At 33.2% G+C, this 19,432-nt stretch overlaps 1 protein-coding gene across 3 annotated transcripts; it reads left to right on the top strand.

Annotated features, from left to right (window-relative positions):
- The first annotated feature begins 292 nt into the window (after nucleotides 1–292).
- LOC104892841 (transcription factor bHLH125) lies at nucleotides 293–18,095 on the top strand. Of its 3 annotated transcripts, XR_008969360.1 has the most exons (5): nucleotides 293–431; nucleotides 579–941; nucleotides 2,321–2,430; nucleotides 6,772–7,949; nucleotides 8,517–8,833. XR_008969360.1 is itself a non-coding variant. In XM_010678850.3 (4 exons), exons 1-3 carry the CDS (start codon nucleotides 375–377, stop codon nucleotides 2,396–2,398), a joined length of 498 nt encoding a protein of 165 aa, XP_010677152.2. In that variant the 5' UTR covers nucleotides 293–374; the 3' UTR covers nucleotides 2,399–2,430; nucleotides 17,816–18,095. The 3 variants fall into 3 exon arrangements, 2 of the variants coding, with proteins under 2 accessions (XP_010677152.2, XP_010677154.2); XM_010678850.3 differs by lacking the exons at nucleotides 6,772–7,949; nucleotides 8,517–8,833 and adding an exon at nucleotides 17,816–18,095; XM_010678852.3 differs by lacking the exon at nucleotides 6,772–7,949.
- Nucleotides 18,096–19,432: the final 1,337 nt, after the last annotated feature.

Raw genomic sequence — 19,432 nt, 5'->3', positions numbered from 1 at the left:
CCCAATTAAAAAAAAGAAATACTATAAAAACTTTGGTTTTAAAACTTTATAAACATTCACTTTTCATTAAAATATCTGACCAAACCTTTAGGGTGTTACCGCCGCATCTATTCTTAATAATAGTCGTCAAATTAAACCATACTTAGCTTTTGAAAACAAAAAAACGCTGTGATGTCAAAAAAAAAAAAAAAAACCGAAGGGAATTAGACTATAGTCATGATGACTTTTCTTAATGACGACTATCAACAGAGAAAATGATGTCAGCAGTCTTATTAATTCTAAGCACTGATCTTATGCTATAAAAAGGTAAATTAAATCTCAAATAACATAAGTCGAGGCCCAACCAATTGTAGCTTTCTTTCTTTCAGAATAGAATGTCTGATCCCCTTTACTCCTCACTTCTCTCTCTTCTTCCTTATGAAAATATCAAAGTAATTAATTTCTCATCATTTTATTCAATTTCTTGAAATTGAAACTATCATTATTAATTCTTTATAATTATTAGTTAATTGCTAAAGTATTGTTGTTTTGTCCATAACAATTGCGTAAAGATTCACTAACGTGCATGATATTTTCAGGGAAATTCCTCAGTATGTGATCATATAGAAGTGGCAGAAATCTACATCAAAGATTTGGAGAAAAGTATTAAGGAGCTTCAAGATAAGAGAGAAAAGCTACACAATTCTTTATCTGAAACACCAAATATTATTGGACGACAATCGTCAATTAGTAGTGTTAATCCTTCCATTAATGATAATTATGTAAAGATCAAGGCGTTTTCTAAAGAATTAGAGATCGAAATTAACGCCATGGTTGAAGAGGATGGTGTATTTCCTTTATCTAAGGTGCTCAAAGTAGTACAACTTGAAGAAGGTCTTACAATTGTTAATTGTGCATACTCCAAAGTTAACCAAAGATGGGTGCATGTCATCCGTTGTCAGGTACTCCTATCTAATCACTTCAAGTAACCTTTTTTTTTTGATAGAAACATTATATGTTACCTGTTACTTGTAAAATTAGTGTATGATTAATTAGTTAGTTAATTTTGATCAATTTACAATTCCTATACAACTCGGTGGATAATTCTTATGGATCTATATTTACTCTAGTACTCCTATTATGTTTTTTTTTTTTATTAGGAAATTAAGTCAGCCCAAGGGCTAACCCCTACAAGACTACTAGCATGTAGAAAATACCAGCACATTGCCTGATAAGGCATGCATATCATGCAAAGGAAATACCCCAGCATAATACTGGGAGTAAGGATCGAACCCCTGACCTCAAGGGCCAAGGGGGAGCGCTCTACCTACTTGAGCTAACTCCTACCCTTAGTACTCCTATTCTGTAACACAGGCCCTTGACGCCACAAATTAAATCTATGTTGTATTTTTTCTTTCATTAAACACTTCTTATCAGGTTTAGAATCAATTAGTGTTCCTAATATAAGTATATGGCTTCTGGTATTTACGTAACCAACTATCATTATTCCAACATATAGTTCTTTAAAATATGACATATTTACTCCGTTTTATAATAATCGCAATGAATTCGTTGACATATTATTTATTTTAAAAAATCATGTAAAGAGGAGAAAGATAGATATAAATAAAAAATATGATCATTCTGATAGAAGAGAGATAGGGATAATATTAACAAATAAGAAAATGTTGCAATTAATATAAAACAATTGCAATTAGAAAAAGAAATGAGGAAATATTATTAAACAATTTTGGCACCTTTTTAAAGATCAAGTTCTTTACATTGCACAGGATTGAAAACTAAACTAAATAATAATATAATTATTATTCTATTATTATTATTATTAATTATTATTATTATTTTATTATTATTATTATTATTATTTATTATTATTATATTGAAAAGTATGTGTACCAACTTAGTGGATTGCTCCAAAAAAAAAAAAACTTGGTGGATTGCAATATAGCGTTCATTCTTGTCTAAAAATTAAATATCAGCCGACACCTATTAAGAATTTCATTATTTTGGTGTTACAAAGCCAAGCATTAGGTTTAAGGTTTTATTATATACTTATGGATAATTTTTTTTTCATTCATTCTAGTTCCTTGATGAACTTTTAAAAGTCAGGTTTAATGATCAAAAGACTATACTTAAGATTCTTATTGTAAAGTTGACTTTTTTCTTTTAGAGAATAATTGTATAGAAATGATTTTGAATATATATTAGAACTAAGGTAAGTAGTCACTAGTCAGTAGAATGTAAAACTACTAATTCTATTCATTGGTTTTAATTTTTGGTTATTTGAGTTGTGGATGGTAATGCTAGTTTTGGGCGCCTACAGGTTGGTGACGGGAAGTTGGTTGATTCCTCTCAATTGCAATGCAGATTGACAAATGAAATTTTATCATCTGCTCCATGATAGTGTCACAATATAAGTTCTGGAATCTGCAGGTTAATTTGAATTCTGACTTTCTTCTTTAAATTTTCATCGTAGCATAACTAGAATTATCGATGAAGCAATTAATTAATCGGTTTTGTGCATATAAACATTATATATATGATGATGTTACTCCCCCTTCCAAAAAATGTTCAAATCACTTTTTTTAAGTTTGTCCACGCATGTAATATCTTTAAGTACATAGGTACTCCCTCTGTTTTTTTTTTATCATTCCTACTTTTCTGTACGCGTCTTTCAATGCACGTTTTAAAACTTAAATATCTTTCATTATATATTAATAAAAATTATAACGATTGAATATTAATAAAGTACTAATTGAGACGAATCAAACAAGACCCCACATGACTATGTTTTTTCTTATAAATTGAGAACATTTGAGAAGATTCTTTCTATGCATGAATAGTGTCAAGATTCCAAGTGAGAAAGATACAAAAAAAACAGAGGGAGTATTAGTTAGTGTTACTTAGACTTGACAATGGATAGGACCTGGACAGGTTCCGATAGAATCCAGATCCAGTTCCATGTTTTAGGCAAGAATCCAAATCCTACCCGAATTCACTGGGTAATAAGAATGAGGATCCAGATCCATATGGATCCTTCGAATACGCGTCCTAAACGAATTCAAAACAGATCCTTGCCTATTGTCTTCACTATCCTAATTTTCACAATAATTAAAGATTTTTAAAAAATAAAGTCATCTAATATCAACCAAAAAATACATTTAATTTTTGAAAAATTACCATTGCAACTATTTACAACTATTCAATTATCAAATTGTAGATTAGTTATCAGCCTAATTTTCGAACTCAATTATCCAGTAAATTAGCACAAAAATCACACATTAATTAGAACAATAATTCGAAATTCAAGCGAAAATCCGTTTTGCATGTAATAGCTGTGGGAGTCTCGATGATGGAGCTCCCTTCTCCTTCCGTCCAAAGACCGAAGCCCCGGTGAACGGCGGCCGAATATTATATTATTATGATAATATAATATTAAATAATAATATTATAAAAAAGGGTAAACTAACGGATCTGAATTCGGTTAATAATATAGGACCCGATCTAGAGCCGTTTTTTTCAAGGAGAATTCAGATCCTACCCGGATTTATAGGGTCCTAAATTTGAGGACCCTGATCCGTCAAAAATGGATCTGGATCCACGGATCCGGGTAGAGTCCATTACTTAGTGCCATATCTAGTGTTACTACCATTTTGGATGTCAAGTAATATCTATTGTGGTACATTGAATCGAAGCTCAAAAGGTTTGATTTATGCTTTAACATAAGGGCCCAATAGAAGTATAAAGCCCATTAAGCAAAGTCAACAGAGGTCAAAGTCAACAAAATTCAAACATTTTCCCTCCCCATCATGCATGGAAGTTACATGTTACGATTCTCTATAAACAGAGAAACTTTATTAAAGAAAAAGAGACACAATCCACCAAACTCTAGCATTTCTTAATTCTCTAGTGTAGTTTAGTTCTAGCATAGCCTAACCCCCTTCTTGGGTTGTAGTTTAGTTCCTTAGATTTAGCTATCCTGGCATGTTCTAGCGCCATTAGGCAATATTTCAAATTCTCCAATTGAAGCAAGGAACCATGGAGGTAACAACCTTCGTGTCTCTTCTTTAAGTTGTCCAGCTTGGCTTATCCTTTGCATGTTGTAAAATCCATCTCTAAGTTTGTGGCATGTATGAGAATTTTATACTTTAATTAAAAGATTGATTATTGATTGCTGTATTTATTGCTTTTCGCCTGAAATTAATTTTTTGTAGTTAGATAATTAATTAAATTGCAACAGAGTACGTTAGCAAGGTTTTATCTTATTAAAACTGGTAACCCCCAGACTCTAGTCTCCCAAGGCATTCGGTACCAAACTATTGGGTGTACAATGACTTGTTTGCAAGGTCAACGAACTGGTTTTTCATCAACAAGTTTTTTGGTGACCACAGTGGGAGAAGAAGATTCATAGTGAGATTGTGAAAATTCTTCTTCATATTTTCGAAAACTAAATGTAAAAAGCGGTTATTTTGTTTTTTCTAAAATGCCGGAAACACGTTCTAAAAAGAATAAAGAAGTTGCTCGAGATGAATTAAATATCCACAACATGGAAACTTGTTTTTCTGCCCCTCTAGAGACAAGGTAAGGGTGCATGGTAACAACAGTGAACCAATTCCCCATGGTCATGAGGAGTCGGTTGGAGAGACCGCATCAAGGGATGACTCATCTCCAAGTAGTATTGGTCGTGGACTTATACACCAAATGTATCGAAAGTTCACGGACGTAGTAAATAATTTACTATTAGAAGCATAAGAGAGTTAGAGACAACAATTTGACTCTAACTACATAACTCTAGCCTATGAGTTTGCCAGAGTCTTCATGAATATCCTCCAAAGGATAAGTGAAGAGAATAAAGATATTAACTTTAGGCAAATTGATAGGATCCTTGTGGATATCTATGTACTATCAGTGCAACTTTCACAACAATGTCTAAATCTCTTGCCACTGATGTAGTTTCTCACCTAGAACCATTAGTCGAAAAACACTATCAGTTCAATGAGAAACTAGTTAAGGCCTTATAAGAGGTTCCATTAAATAGAGCAAGGGGAAGTTGTTGCACATTGCCAAACGTTCCTCCACTAGCCCTCTTAGGGTACATTTCTCCTATCCTAAAACTAGGGGTCCAATTATCCCAAGCGATCTACAAACTTCCTCTCATGTGCATCAAACAAGGGCAATACCCATGAGCCATGGATGAGTAATCATGAAAATATTAGGAGAAGTGATGGAATGACAACGGGCGTGGAGTTAGGCTGGCACCAAGGGTCAGGACATCATCAGCCTACGCTTTTCATGGGTGGTGGACAAGTTGGTGACAACACACACCAACCTGGATCGTCATAAGAAGGACAGAGGCAAGGTACTTTTTGCAAACAACAATAGTACACCATATGCCTATATACCTCCTAACCAACCAACTATGACTGGTACTCCTTATTATAGGAATGTTCTAGGGTTTGGTCAGCCCCAAGCCCCATTTGCTCAAGTAATTGGTACTTATTATCAAGGGATGCCCACAGATGAAAACACACCTCCGCCACAAATGGCACAAGGAGCAGCCAACCATACCTTCATGCATAATCAGGAAATTCTTATAGAAGGTTATCAAAATCAACCTTTCAACCCTAATCCTACATATGGTAATGCAGGAAACACGGGATATGGGATATCTAGGAAGGCAGATGCCATTGGCAGCGCAGGTTGAGACACTAGTTTAAACATTAGTGGGTGATACCTCTAGGAGAAATCAGAGGTAGATAGGTCAAAAACCTTACCCATAATGGATTGATAGGGTAAATCCATATCCTGGAACTTTTAAGATACCTGACTTTACTTTGTTCTCTGGAAATGATAGAGTTTTTGCTGAAGAACATTTAGTTAGGTTCAATTGTCAGTATAGAGAAGTAGTTGACAATGATTTCTTAAAACTTAGAATGTTTTCCATGTCTCTTACCAAGAATACTTTTTGATGGTACACCAGTTCACCATCCAATTCTATTCATTCCTTGGAGGACATGCATGTGCAATTCATGAATTATTTTGCACGCACTGAACCAGGAGTGACCCTAACTGATCTGGCCAAAATCCATCAGAACTTAGGAGAGTATGTGGAAGATTACATATCTAGATTTAAGATGGCTAAGATTAGGTGTCATGTTAGCATTCCTGAAAGGGTATTTGTACAAATGGTTTAGGAAGGAATATTGATTCAGTTTAGAAATAGGTTTGATGGTCATGCCTTTGGTGATTTTGTTGAATTAGTAGAATTAGCCGTAAGATATGAGAGAAATCTACAAGCTGAAAGTGCAGCAAGGCACCAGAGTTTCTTTCCTCGGAATTAGGAGCCTTTTCACTTTAAAACTGCACAAAAAGTGGACGTAGCATAAATCATTCATGGAGTACCTTATAAATCTCCTTTAGAGAAGAAAGAGCTTTGGGATCCAAAGGATATGAAATCGGGACAAAAAAGGACATACTTTTGATGCTATAAAAGCTAATGCTATTTTTGACTCGTTGTTATCTAACAAAAAGATAAAATTGGTACGACATAGAGTAAGAACTGCTGAAGAAGTTAAGGTTAAAAAATACTGTAATTGACATGATGTAGTAACCCATGATACTTCTGAGTGCATTTTTTTAGAAATAATGAAATTGATAAGAAAAATATCATGTTTCCCGATGATGAAGATGTGAATGTAGTTGGAATGGATGTACCATTTGAACTTTTCTATGGTATGGTAGAGGTTAATAGTGTGTTTACTTGTTACCTTGCAGACATCTCAAGCTACTGAAATAGGTAACCAACTCTTCACCATTGCTCGATGAAGGAATCTTGGTTATGCGAAAAAAAGCCAATGAAGAAGGGTTGAAAGATATGTGCAAATGCCACTTGAATGTGTCACATACAACAGACCAGTGCCAAGTGTTCAGAGGATTCCTGACTAGGCAATTGAATCTTAAAAGATTAGTTGTCTCGGACATGGAACAACACGCCATGAAGCTAGAAGAATATAAGGCTAATATAGCTAAAGCTAAGGTGTCTGCTAAGTCCAGTCCAACACCAAACCCAGTAATGCATGAGGAAAGAGATAAAACCTATAAGCAAGCAGTACAAAAATTCCCATTGGAGACTTGGGCTATAGAAGGTTGAAGGCTCTAAGTAATGAAATGTGCTCACTATGTGCAAACAGGGTAACCTTCGAAATGGTTAGAACTCAGATCATTCAAAATGACCCCACTTATGTCCCTGCTTATCAACGTCCATTTTGAGTGAAGTCAAGGACCAAGAAAGTATGATAGCTTTAGTTTAGGCTCTTCCTCAAAAGGAAAAGAAAGGGAGCCAAGTCATACTCATGTTCTTAAAGTTCTTAAAAGAAGGGTGAAGTCTCATAGGGACCAAGCGGAGATAAAAATCAAACCCGCAGTTAATCCATTGCCCCTACAAGATTTCCAAAACTTACCTAAGAGTAGGACATCAAAGAGGAGAGAACTACGTGCAAAAGCTGTTGCAACAAGAGCTCAAATTAGTAATCAAAATATCTAGGAGTTTATCATTGCAAATGTAAGAATTGATGAAGATGCCGTACAAGTTGGCATCACTAAATTGTTACATGTGGAGGAAGAACAATGTGGTGAATCATCTACAAGGAATGATGATCAACAGCCTCAAGGAGGTGATTTTCTTATGAAAGAATTACCAGGAAATGGCTTTAATAAGGAATATGGTTCAGAGTTTGGGTATGAAGATTTAGACTTACTGGTGTTAGACGGTGACTTGATGTTGGATGGGGACCAACTGATGAATGAGCCTCAAGCAGAAACAGGAGAGAGACAGAACATGCAATGTAATGTGATCATGCTACCAACAGAGTTTAAAAAGTCAGAAGGTCAATCTGAATTCCAGACCAACACCACATCATGGGCAGATGAAGTTGACAAAGAAGATAGGGCAGGTAAAATTAAAGTTTCTTTTTCTCGAAGTTTGTCATCTTATTTAAATGCACCTCACAAAGTGCCTAATAAGACATCTCTAAAATCCAACCTAGAGAAATTAATCATAGATAAAATCGTTAGGTCAGTCGATGTTGACAGTAGGCATACTAAAGCTTTATTTCTAAATGTTAATTTTGAGGGAGTTCGTTTAGGCAAAGTATTGGTGGACACCACAACTACTGTTAATATTATGCCACTCTATGTGTTTAAAAAGCTAGGAAAAATCAGAAGGGATTTGCATAATAAACAAACCAACATTACCAGCTTCTCTGGTTTATCAGAAAAAGTTAAAGGAATGGTTATCCTAAAAATTAGAGTAGGAACTAAAACTACTTTTACTCGTTTCTTCATAATCGAAAGTGACACTAATTATAATGCAATTTTGGGAAGAGATGGTTACACCATAACCATGCTATTCCATCATCATTCCACCAAGTTTTAATTTTGTGGAATAGTGACACTTATGAAATGGTTCAAGCAGATGAAAACGTTTGTCTAATTACATCTCCTGATTATGTTTTTATTAGGGACTCTTTAAAGTCAATTCTTACTATCAAAATTGAGGTTGCTCTAAGTTACAAACTCACCAAGAGATGGAAGAATCAGGTGCAATCCTTATTGAATAAGTCGAGGATGTCCAAGAAGTTGAAGACATTCAATCAAAATATGAATATGCTCAACAGGCGCCAGACTATGATCAATCCTTAACTCTCATTAGTTTATAGAGTTAGGATGTATTTTTCTTATATACGTTTATTATGTTTATAAACAAAGAAGAATGTTGTAAGGGGTTTACCCCTATTGTTGATCAAGTAATGAATAAAGATTTGGTTTTTAGAAAATATTAAGAGGATTTTCTTCTAAATTCTAATGCATTTTCCTAAACTTTGTACGAAACTGAATCCTTAGAAAAGGAGGATGAAAAAGTATGGGCGAAGAGTGAGGATATTAAACAGGAGGTTCATGATCCACTAGAGGAAGTATATTAAGGGGATAATGAAAATCCGCGTGTTACTTACATAAGTAAGCTCCTCACTCACTATGAAAAATAGGAACTAATAGAAATTCTAAAAGGATTTAAAGACTATTTTGCAAGGGAATATCATGAAATGTCTGATAGGCAAATAGTGGAGCATAAACTCCCTATTAAGGAAGGATTTAAACTTGTGGCACAAAGCCCTAGAAGACTGGCGCCTGAAGGAACAAAGCATATATAAGAGGAGATAGATAAACTTCTCAAGGCAAAGTTCATAAGGCCCTGCTAATATACTGACTGGATCTCCAATATAGTGTCAGTGGTTAATCTGCATTTACTTTAGTGATCTAAATGAAGCTACTCCTAAAGATCAATATCCCATGCTAGTAGCTGGTCTGCTAATAGATGCATCATCAAGATATGAATGTATATCTTCTATGGATGGTTATGCATGATATCAGCAATTAAGGATTGCACATGAAGACTATAACAGAACATCCTTCAGATGTCAAAAGTCATTGGGCTTATTTGAATATGTGGCCAGTCATTTGGGTTAAAAAATGTTGGAGCCACATACTAGCAAGGATGGATGCAATCTTTAAGGACATGATTGGAAAAATCATGGAGGTTTATGTGGATGACGTACTTGTAAAGTCAAATGATTTTTTAGGACATAAAGAGCATTTGATTAAGTCATTCACCAGAATGAGAGAATATCACCTAAAAATAAATCCACTCAAATGTGCATTTGAAGTTAAACCTAGTAACTTTTTAGGATTCCTCATCCACAAGAATGGAATGGAAATTAACAAGAATAAGGCAAAAGCGGTATTTGGCAACCAAGCCACATTCTAATAAAAAGGGATTATAAAGATTTCTTGGACAAATCAATTATGTTAGAAGATTCGTGGCTAATTTAACTTGAAAGACTAATAAGTTTCCACCTCTACTAAGATTAAAACATGAATCGGAATTCAAATGGGAAAAGGAATATCAAAAGGCCTTTGACCAAAGCAAACATGATTTGGCAAGTCCTCCTGTATTGATTCCTCTAAGTCAAAATGGAAAACCATTAAGATTGTATCTATTTGCATGTGAAGACCACTTGGTTATTTAAAACGGCATAGCCACAACATACTATCACTAGTAGAATAAATGCTTATTGCTGCGGTCATTAAGTGGCCTAATGCGGCGGTTTTGGCCACGCAACAATTAAGGGGTCAGCAACAGTTAATTAATATATTGATGCGGTTTTAAACCGCAACGATATTTGAACATATTGCTCCAGTTTCTGGGTAGAACCGCAACAATATACATTTATTTTATCTCATATTTATAAACCATATTGCTGCGATTCCTGGGGAAAACCGCAGCAATAGGTGCAAGCAAAAAAAAATCGTTTTTGAAATTTAAATATTATAGTAATTCCCAACAAAAATTAGAACACAAAATCACTCCAACAAACTACACATTAAATTCATATATTCAATAAACATCATAGTCTTACAATAATTACCAAAAAATACAACAAACTTAAAAGAAATGGAAAATAACAATCTAAAAAAACTCCTAAAAAATCTGAAAACCAAAAACAAAACAATCTAAAAACCAAAACAAAAAATTCTGAAAAAACTCCTAAAAAAAACAAAAATCCCGACCTCCTAAATTTTTTTTGAAAAACAAAACAATGGAAAATTCTGAAAATCAATACAGCAATAGGTGCAAGCAAAACAAAAAAAAAACCAAAAAAATATGAAAAAACTCCTAAAATCTGAAAAGCGAAAAATTCTGAAGAACAAAACAATCTGAACTTCTGAAAATCGAATCGTCGACCTCACCAACAAAATCGAACTGCCGACCTCACCAACAAAATTGAAACCCCGACCTCACCATGAAAATCCTCAAAAATCCTTCTAAAAATCGAACTTTAGGTGCGACGGCGTTTGTCAGTACCTTCTGAAAATCCTCGAGAAGCGCAACAATGGACCGGATGATGACGACGTACAGAGAAGCGAAGTGGAGGACATCCATTTCTCATTTCGGTGGTGAGGACTTTTTGCGCGACGGCGTTTCGCGAACCGGATGACGGCGTTTCTCTGTACGTTGAGGAGAGCGAAGAGGGAGAGCGAAGTGTGAGAGAGGAGATGAGAGAGATGATAGGGCGAGAGAGATGAGAGAGGGCGAGAGAGGTCGAAGGATATAAAAAAACCTTAAGTTTGAGAGGCGTGAGAGAGAGAGTGTGTGTGTGTTTGAAACTGAGGGAGTTTGAGAGGTGTGAGAGAGTTTGAGAGGCGTGAGATAGGCGTGACTAACCCTAAGTTTTGCTCAACTTGTAAGGGATATTGTTGCGGTTCCTTTAAGAAACCGCAGCAATAGATTAAAATATTATTAGAAAAAAAAATATTTTAATATATTGTTGCGGTTCTTGTCAGAAACCGCAACAATATGTCTGGTCAAATACTGTCTATTTGACCACGGTTTCTGACAAAAACTGAAGCAATATATTAAAATATTATTTTTCTTAATATATTGCTGCGGTTCTTGCCAAAAACCGTAGCAATATAGTGATTTTATATTTTACCTTTTCTTTTTACGTGATATATTGCTGCGTATGGATACCACCGCAGCAATAAGCAATTATTCTAGTAGTGTATCATGACATTTTCATCTCAAAAAAATCAAGATGAATAATGAAGCATATGCAAATTTGGTGGCTGATTTTGATGATGACTACTTTAATCATGATTATGCCTTTAATGGCATACAAGAAGATTAGGGATCTTTTATTATAAATGAAAGATCCAGATGGACAGAAAATATGGCATGGGTTTTCGGAGATGAATCTGTCATGGAGCTAGAAGACTCTGAATTAGTCGAATCAAGCGCTACGAAGGTTGATTCTAACATGGATCTCTTATGCACCTACATTTGGCCTAAGTTGGAAAAAAAAATCACAAGACGAACTACTAACAGTTTGCAAAATGTGGGGAAAGGAGATCTCCACTACTTTCAACTTTCCAAGACCTTAAAGAATGAATTGGATGTATGCAAAGACGCTATTTCTTTCGAATACCAAGTCATCCCTCAAAGTGGTTAGGATGGAAGAGGGTCAAAATGAACATCAAGGAAGAATAATTTTGTTTTAAGTGTTTGTGTGAAGTATAGAAGCTTCTTATCCAAGAGAGACACTTCCCTTCCTAGATGTTCACTGACTGATTGATAGGAGATATGCTTGGGATGGAAGTTACCAAAGAAATCTCTTTGAAGCAAGGTTCAAGTACTCCATTGAAGATGGCTATTAATTCGGAGTTAACAAGAACAATGCAGGGTATGAGTTAGAAGCTATAGAGTACATAATGATGATAAAAATATTGTGTCGGGAACATTTCAAAATGTTGTCTCTAGATACAATTCCTTTTAATTAAAATATTCTTAGTGACTCTATCTCCAAGAAGATAAATCATAGTACAAATGTAACATTGTTACCTCAAATGGTAGTCTTGTCAATAATATATTTAATCAACATGATTAATATGCTCTTGCACAAGATTATGATTTAGCAAATTGAATCAATCATAAGCCCATTTATTAATTTTATTCCCTAAAAAATTGTTTAAAGTTTCCCACGAAATTAAGCAGTTTGGAAATGACTATCAAACAGTTAAAGCACGTAAGTATGTATATAGGCGGTTGTCAAAGGATCTTAGGCTTAAACCAAAATGGATTATACATATCTTCCCATGTTTTATCAACCTGCTCCAAAAGATATGTCATATACCCATCAAAATGCTCGAATCACCACAAAGCATTCAATATCATATCTGGAGATAGGAATTAGTTTACTAAGCATGAGTCTATAAAATGGAAATCCTCTATTCAGAAATACTTTGGAGATAATCCTGTTATGCAACAAAACTCGGATAATAGAAGAGAATCTAAGGCCTTCCAAATAGGGTCTAATCTATATCTCGGTAAAAGAATTGATATTTCCAAAACTTGAAAGGGCTAATCAGGTGACGTCTCTTCTAGTTTGTAAATCATGGGGCAAATTCATCATGGAAGAAATATGGAAGCCTAACATACCTTGGAGATATCTGAAAAGGCTCTTTGTTAAAGGAACTAAAAAAAAGGTTAAGGTCTACAGAATGGTGGATGGATCGTCATCAAGAGTCTTAGTACAATACAAATGTGCATGTCAGATTTGGTATCATCTCATGACCTAAAATGTTAATCCTTGTTGGTTATCATTAAATAATCTTGCAAGTGTGAATCTTGAAAAAACATTCTTTATAGATTTCACAACAGCCGAAAAGAAAGGTGAAGGAATACATGAAAGGTTATTCTTCTTAACTACTTTTAATCATCCAAAAAGAGCATTTATTGATAACCTTAGAGCAATGAAAGAAGTCACATTAAGAATACTATCGGATGATATTGACTATAACCATCAGAAGTCCCTTTCTGCTTATAATTTGTGTAATGCTGAGTGCATCACTCCACAAATAAGGGGGGTTATTTGTTACTACCATTTTCGGATGTCAAGTAATATTTATTGTGGTACATTTAATCGAACCTCAAAAGATTTAATTTGTGCTTTATATAAGGGCCCAATAGAAGTATAAAGCCCATTAAGCGAAGTCAACAAAGGTCAAAGTCAACAAAATTCAAAGGAAAGTCATCAAGATTATCAAGAGATAAAATTCAAAGAATAGCAATCAGAACGAAGATGATTAGAGGACGGTTCAACATGAAGACAAACGTGCTTTAGAGAGCAACAATTATTCTCTAGCGCAAGTATGATTTAAGGTTTGAATCAAATATGATTCAAATTTTTTTCCTCCCCAGCATGCATGGAAGTTACATGTTACAATTCTCTGTAAAGAGAGAAACTATTATATAAAAAAAGACACACACTCCACCAAACTCTAGCATTTCTTAATTCTCTAGCGCAAGTTAGCAATAGCATAGCCTAACCCCCCTTCTAGGGTTGTAGTTTAGTTCCTTAGATGTAGCTTAGGCATTCGGGCATTTTCTGGCGCCATTAGGTAAGATCTCAAATTCTCCAACTGAAGCGAGGAACCATGGAGGTAACAGCCTTCGTGTCTCCTCTTTAAGTTGTCCAGCATGGCTTATCCTTTGTGCGTTGTAAAATACATCTCTAAGTTTATGGCATATACGAGAATTTTATACTTAATTAAAAGATTGATTATTGATTGCTTTATTTATTGTTTTTTGCATAAAAATTAATTTGTTGTAGTTTGATCATTAATTAAATTGCAATAGAGCACGACCTGTTCTCTTCGGCATAAAACAGCTGAATTGAATTGAATTGAACTGAACTGAACTGATTGGAGCTGAGCTGAACTGAACTGAATTGAATTAAATTGAATTGAATTAAACTGAATTGAATTAAATTGAATGTAATAAATATATAAATAATATTTAGACAATAATAATATGAATACTCCCTCCGTTTCCTAAAGATCTTCCCACTTACTGTTCCTACAGATACCAAGGAAAATCAAGTTGTGTGGGGCATGGTGTGAGTAAAGTAGGAGAGAGAAAGTGGTTAAGATAAATAAACAAATAGAAAGGGGTTAAAGTAGGAGAGAGAAAGGGAATAAAATTGAATTAATAATGTAATGGTGGACCATATGATAGTGACATGAGAGGGTAAATAGGGAAATTTGTTTTGCCAAATAAGGAATAAAGCAAAAGAGGGAAGATCTTTTGGAAACACCCTTAAACGGAAAGAGGGAAGATCTTTAGGAAACGGAGGGAGTATTAAATAATTATTATAATGATAAGTAATAATAATTAATAATTAATAATGAATAAAAATAATATTATTTTGGATATTTTAAATGATAGTTATAAATAAATAATATTTCATAATCATAAATTAATAATAATTATTTATGATAAAAATGATAATTAATAATTATTATTTTATATTATTTGCATTAATATATTAATACTTGATGATGATTATATATTAACAATAATATCTAAGAAGTAAATTAATATTATTATTTTAATAATTAGATTTAATAAAATAATAATATTTAGGAATAAAAATAATGATTGGGTCGGACCGCACAATATTACATCATAAACCGTTTTGACGCAATTTAATTGGTTTATGAGCTAAAAAACGTGGGTTTATTTGTGCTTTTGACCTAAATTATGTTCCTCCTAATAATAATAGTAATAATATTGAGTAAAGCTATAATAAACAAAATGATATATAGGAATAATAATTATAATAATAATAATAATAATAATAATAATAATACTTAATAATAATGATATAAAAATAAATAAATAATAATAATAAGAGTAATTAGAAAAATAAATTAGACCAACGTAATAATAATAATATTTAACAAAATGTTTATAAAAGAATGGAGTTGAACTGAAATGAACTGAAAATAAGCTGGAGAGAACATGTCTTACGTTAGCAATGTTTAGTCTAATTAAAACCGGTAACCTCCAAGCACTAAGTCTCCGAAGGCATTCAGTACCAAACTATTGGGTGTCCATTAACTTGTTTGCAAGGTCAACGAACTGATTTTGCACCAACAATTAGAATTATACAAGTTCTTTTTAATGTATCCATTGAGGCAAAAAGTAAATAAAACTTCACATGACTATGTTTTTCTTATACCTCCTCCCGTTTTTTAGTTAGGGACTAAAAAAGAAATGACAACAATTCTTAAGAAACTTAAAGAGAGAAAGTTGGGGACCAGTAGTATACAAAAGATCATTTTTGTGATGGCAGTTATGCGGTGATAGCAGCAGCTTAATAAACAGCTGATCAGTTATGCGGTTCACACTGATCCTCCCTAAAAAAGGGATATTTTTTGCTATTAAGATAAATCAATCACTTATTGTGATATTTCTAAATAAGAAAAGTCAATCCTGATATAAAAAACAGAGGAAATACATTGGAAAGAATTTAAAAGATTCTTTCAACTTTTGAATAGTGCCAAGATTCGAAATGAGATCTTTTTGGCATGGAAGGAGTATTAGTTTAGAAATTTAATTTATGACAAAATCATAGAGTGATGAGTGCTATTAATTGCCTTATCTCATTTTCGTCAATTAATTTTTTTTAGATTAACACTTCGTTTATTTATTTGTTTTCTTGGCAAATACAAAGGTTGGACCTTATTATCTTTTTTATATATAATTGGTCCAGTTTTATCTCTAATCGTCTATAACTGAGAAAATTAGATGTCTTCTTATATATAAATCATCAAAAATAATCATCTATACAAATATATTAAAAGGCGTGGAAAAACAAGAAACTATGTCACGTGACTAGGGGTGCTTATCGAGCGAGCCGAGCTCGAATAGTACTGGGCTTGGCTCGAGCTCGTTTAGTTTTTCATGGGCTCGGCTCGGCTCGTGAGCTCGCCGAGCTTGGAGGAGCCGAGCTCGGCTCGAGCTCGTACGTGATTAGAATTTGCGGCTCGAGTTCGGCTCGTGAGCTCGTTAAGCTCGACTAGTAAGCTCGTTTAAGTTCGAAGTCCAACCGTGTAGCCCACGTGAGGCCCACGTCAAATAGGTGAGCTTGTTCACTCACCCATCATATGCTTTTATAACTTGATTTCCCTCTTAGCATTGCTAAGATTTCAATGTGAGACTCCATGGTTTGTTAAAGAAAAACAAACTCATTATACCCATGTTTTATAACTTGGTTTCCCTCTTAGTATTGCTAAAATTTCAATGTGGGACTCCATGTTTTGTTTAAGATAAACAAACTCATTCTATACATGCTTTTATAACTTGAAATCCCTCTTAGCATTGCTAAAATTCCAATGTGGGACTCATGTTTTCTTAAAGCAAAAAAAAACTCATTATACCCATGCTTTTATAACATGGTTTCCCTAGCTAAGATTTTAATGTAAGACTCCATATTTTGTTTATAAACTCATCCTACATATGCTTTTATAACTTGGTATCCCTCCTAGCATTGTTAAAATTTCAATGTGGGACTTCATGTTTTATGAAAAAAAAATATCATATTTGCACCATTAACACTCTAAAGTGCATTTAATAAACAATTATCAAATATTTTAAGCATTAAATAATCAAATATTTAAAAATATACTTCATTCCCTTTGTGAAGAAAATAAAGTATAGTTTTTGTTTTCCAACCAAGGAGATACAAAATTAAACTTTAAGTTGAAGTAAGGATTAGTAGCTATTTATAAAGAAAATAAGGTTGATCCTTGTTTACTTAACCAATGTGGAACTTTAGTGCCTAGTGGAGTAGAGGTGAAGTTGGATCACAAATTAAAATATATATAATTTTTAATCTAAATTAAAATATAAATTTGTATTAAATGTTCTTAATGTAAAATATTTTTTTAATATAATTTTTTTTTAGTATAAAATAATAATCGAGTTGTTCACGAGCTTTACGAGCCGAGCTTTGCCTAGCTCGGCTTGGCTCGTTTAAGTCTCGACGAGCTTCAACGAGCCGAGTTTTGACCGAGCTTTGACCAAGTCGAGCCCGAGCTGCTCGCGAGCTTGTCAGGCTCATTATCACCCCTACACGTGACGCTATAACCACTAGCTAGACTAAGTTGTATTTAGTGTTATTATCATAAATTATTATATTAATAAATGAAATTTTTTCTTACCCTGAGCATAGCTCGAGCCTAATAACTAGTTTATATATAAGATCTCATTTATTTAAATTTCTTCTTACATAGTATAAATTATTAAAGATAATCAAATTAAACTAAAATTCATAAATATTATGAAAGTCAAACAGTTGTAAATAAAGCAAGAAACTCAAACTTCATCGAACTAAGCTTCGAATTTTTTTTCTTTTTCTAGCAAGTTGGAGCTTTCAATATCTTCGTGGAGAAGAAGATAAAACGGTTAAACTGCAAAAGACGCAGCAACTTTATGACATTGGTTGGAGTAGATGGAGCTCAATTTCAATATGCTGCTATGTTAAGAGAGTTAAATTAATTGTATTGAAATAGTGGGCTATATGCCTATATTAGTACTACTTTTCTTTTTCTCTTTTTTATTTGGCTTGTATAATGTTTTAAGATGAACTTCTTTTCATTACTCTCAATTATACTAATAAACATTGCAATTTGCTAGACTATATTATTATAAATGTGATTACTAAGAAAAATATAATGATACATCAAGAACCATTTATGTCTCATGTTTACTCTATATTAAAAATAATTGATATAACAAAAAATACAAATCGAAACGACTCTCACATGAGTGTGATATGAAAATATTTTGAGAAAGAGTGATTTCGAAAGGACTATAACGAGATTTTGCTTTGTGGCTCCTTAAGACTATTTTTATTTTTTCCTTGCCAAAAAAAAAAAGACAATTTTTATTTTACTATATTATCCGCTAACTTCGAGTAAAACTCGTTGTTTTGGAGGGGAAAACTCAGATCGATAAAATTGAATTTTTTAAAGCCAATAGTTGAACGTACGTGTCAGCGCCACTGATTTTCCGCCACTTGCCACGTTCTATTATTGGATAGAGAAATTATTACCCGTAACTTCAAATATTGCAATGACTAGTTGTTAGAACACAAAGAAAAAATACCAACGATTCTATTTTTCAGACTTTATCAATAGAGACTCACTTAACTTTTAGAGTACTAAACAAACTTCATTTTTCTCTTCCTTACTAATTATTTCCTTAAAGTGACTATTTTTCATACCCTATTTCTTCTATATAATTTCAAAAACATCAACATAATTATTGTTTTATTTTTATATATGTAATAGTTCAATGTTTGATTATCGACTTTTGCATATACTCCCTCCGTTTCCTAAAGATCTTCCCTCTTTCCGTTTAGGTGCGTTTCCAAAAGATCTTCCCTCTTTTACTTTATTTCTTATTTGGAATTTGTTTTCCTCTTTTTACCCTCTCATGTCCCTATTTCCACCATTACATTATTAATTCAATTTTACTCCCTTTCTCTCTCCTACTTTAATCCTTTTTTATTTGTTTATTTATCTTAATACCTTTCTTTCTCCTACTTTACCTACCCCACACCCCACACAAGTGAATTTTCCTTGGTATCTGTAGGAACAGTAACAAGGAAGATTTTTAGAAAACGGAGGGAGTATTAAATAAAGTCAATCATAGTTAACATCACTAATTACACAACAAAGTAAAATAACTATCTCCATTGGTTATCAATTATAGTAATGGGTATTCCATGTTATTAAGCTATAACTAAGAAATAAATTATAAACAACATGTATAATGGTAAGTGGATGATGAAGAAATATGGTGTGCAAGGTCAAAAATAAAAGAGAAAGATCTTTTTATCTTTTTTTAGCAGTGTTTTAAATAAAATAATTAATTTTTAGGCTCGAATTATGTTTCGGATAATTATATTTTTTGTTTATTAATATCTTACTTTGAAATAATAACATCAAGTATCACTTGGTTTAATGGTTAAGA

The sequence above is a fragment of the Beta vulgaris genome, chromosome 5 (assembly GCF_026745355.1).
Source record: "Beta vulgaris subsp. vulgaris cultivar EL10 chromosome 5, EL10.2, whole genome shotgun sequence".
NCBI classification, from domain to species: Eukaryota; Viridiplantae; Streptophyta; class Magnoliopsida; order Caryophyllales; family Amaranthaceae; genus Beta; species Beta vulgaris.
The sequence above is the reverse complement of the archived record's forward strand: the minus strand, read 5'-3'. Positions and strand labels throughout refer to the sequence as shown.

Coding starts and splice junctions, on each gene's coding strand:
- LOC104892841 (XM_010678850.3), top strand. CDS start 375: ATGTCTGATCCCCTTTACTCCTCACTTCTCTCTCTTCTTCCTTATGAA. Junction 432..578: donor TTCCTTATGAAAATATCAAA/GTAATTAATTTC, acceptor TGATATTTTCAG/GGAAATTCCTCAGTATGTGA. Junction 942..2,320: donor TGCATGTCATCCGTTGTCAG/GTACTCCTATCT, acceptor GGGCGCCTACAG/GTTGGTGACGGGAAGTTGGT.